Below are 1,810 nucleotides of genomic sequence, written 5' to 3'. Positions count from 1 at the left end.
CATAAAATGAAACAACAACGAGATTAATTTCCTCGAGGTCGAGATTAACGACAGATCCTTCCTTCTCAGAACATATGGTATGACGATACCAATAGCATAACGCTATCGGTGTGCCATGTCCCTAGCGCTACCACTTTGAAGATCAAGCAGCGTTGTGGATTGATGCTCATGAAGAGGAAAGAAAATTATTGTCGCGAAAATTTCGTTGATATAGGACCCGAGTCCCTGAATCACGTGCCAGATTTCCTTAGTCAGAGAAGTCTTTGAAATTCTCGAGCTTTGATTCGTTCAATTTTCGTAAGGACATAACCGAGGCGCCGGAAACCGATACCTTCCGCATCAACGACGATAATATCAAGATCCTGGTGTCATTTTATCCTTTGTGCAATTCATCCTTTTCAATTGTTCTGTGACAACTTCAAGGACATAATCAATTTAATCAAAATGTTTTCACAGAGAGCAACTCAACAATCGCTGCGCCGGCGTAAGTTTTCCCTGACCAATCTGCAAACCACTATCCACCTCATACCCCAGATTCTATATTTTGCTCATCTGCTAACAATCTTTAATAGTCGCTGCTGGCCAGCCATCACTTATCTCACAATTGGCAATGAGGAAACTCGCGGCACCTGCAGCTATTGGCGCATCAATGCAAACTAGGTTTGCCTCCCAAGACAGATACCGCAAGCTTGACAACAACTAACATCTTGCAAGACCAGTAGCCACCCAAAAGTTAACCCCAAAAGATAGCTACAACATCCTCGTCGAGCAACGCAAACTCCGACCTGTCGCACCTCATCTCACAATCTACCAACCTCAAATCCCTTGGATTATGTCTGGTCTCAACCGTATTACTGGCTGTATTCTTTCGGGAGGTTTCTACGTTTTCGGTGCTGCATATCTTGCTTCGCCTTTATTTGGATGGCACTTGGATACTGCCAGTATGGTGGCTGCGTTTGGAGCTTGGCCCCTGGCGGCAAAGTTTCTGGCCAAGTTCACATTGGCCATGCCATTCACATATCATTCTTTCAACGGATTAAGACATTTGGCTTGGGATATGGGAAAGACTTTCAAGAACGCTACAGTTGTTAAGACAGGATGGACAGTTGTTGGTTTGAGCGTTGGTAGTGCTTTGGCGTTGGTTGCTTTCTTGTAGGTTAAGGTTGGGAGGGGCAATTTGGAGGGCTTGTAAGAAGAACAAATGAAGCATGGGCAACAAACATTGGTCTTTATGAGGCACTTGCAGACATATGTTGAACATTAATCGTGTTACATATACGTTAATGTCCTACTGGCCTGGGTTGCATCAGTCACCAAGCTAACTTACGCGTTTGAAATAATAAAAGACATAACCCCAAGATCCCACCTTCATCAGCAGTCATTCTTTTTAGAGCCATCCGTTCAGTAAGATAAGAATAGGGTACTATCACATTCAGAGTCCAGCGACCTATACCAGGCAATGATAGCATTGTCAAGTAGCAATTGGGTTGTGAAATTTGCCTCCCTCTCAATATTTCTGGAGACCAATGGAGGCCCATTCAACGTCAGAAGGCACAATCCTGAGACCCAGACGTTTTGCATCGTTCAATATAATCTCGGGCGAGAACATCGTTATCAAAATGACTAGGATCCTTCTCCTTCACATAAAGTTGTAGAATAAGATCTGTGTGTGCTTTATGAGCATTCTTTGGTATTGGTTTGTTCTCAGGGATGGTAGAGTTGGCTTTTTGATTCCGTCCAATTGAATCATCCAAGCAATCAATCTTGTATTGCTTCTAAATCCATGATCCTTCTCCTATGCCATGCTCGC

At 43.6% G+C, this 1,810-nt stretch overlaps 1 protein-coding gene across 1 annotated transcript; it reads left to right on the top strand.

Annotated features, from left to right (window-relative positions):
• The first annotated feature begins 336 nt into the window (after positions 1 to 336).
• BCIN_02g03080 (hypothetical protein) lies at positions 337 to 1,608 on the top strand. Its single transcript, XM_001547025.2, has 3 exons — positions 337 to 484; positions 573 to 660; positions 715 to 1,608. Exons 1-3 carry the CDS (start codon positions 445 to 447, stop codon positions 1,154 to 1,156), a joined length of 570 nt encoding a protein of 189 aa, XP_001547075.1. The 5' UTR covers positions 337 to 444; the 3' UTR covers positions 1,157 to 1,608.
• The last annotated feature ends 202 nt before the right edge of the window (positions 1,609 to 1,810 follow it).

Source organism: Botrytis cinerea, chromosome 2, assembly GCF_000143535.2.
Source record: "Botrytis cinerea B05.10 chromosome 2, complete sequence".
Taxonomy (NCBI): Eukaryota; Fungi; Ascomycota; class Leotiomycetes; order Helotiales; family Sclerotiniaceae; genus Botrytis; species Botrytis cinerea.
Note: the sequence above shows the minus strand (reverse complement) of the source record. Positions and strands in the feature narration are given on the sequence as shown.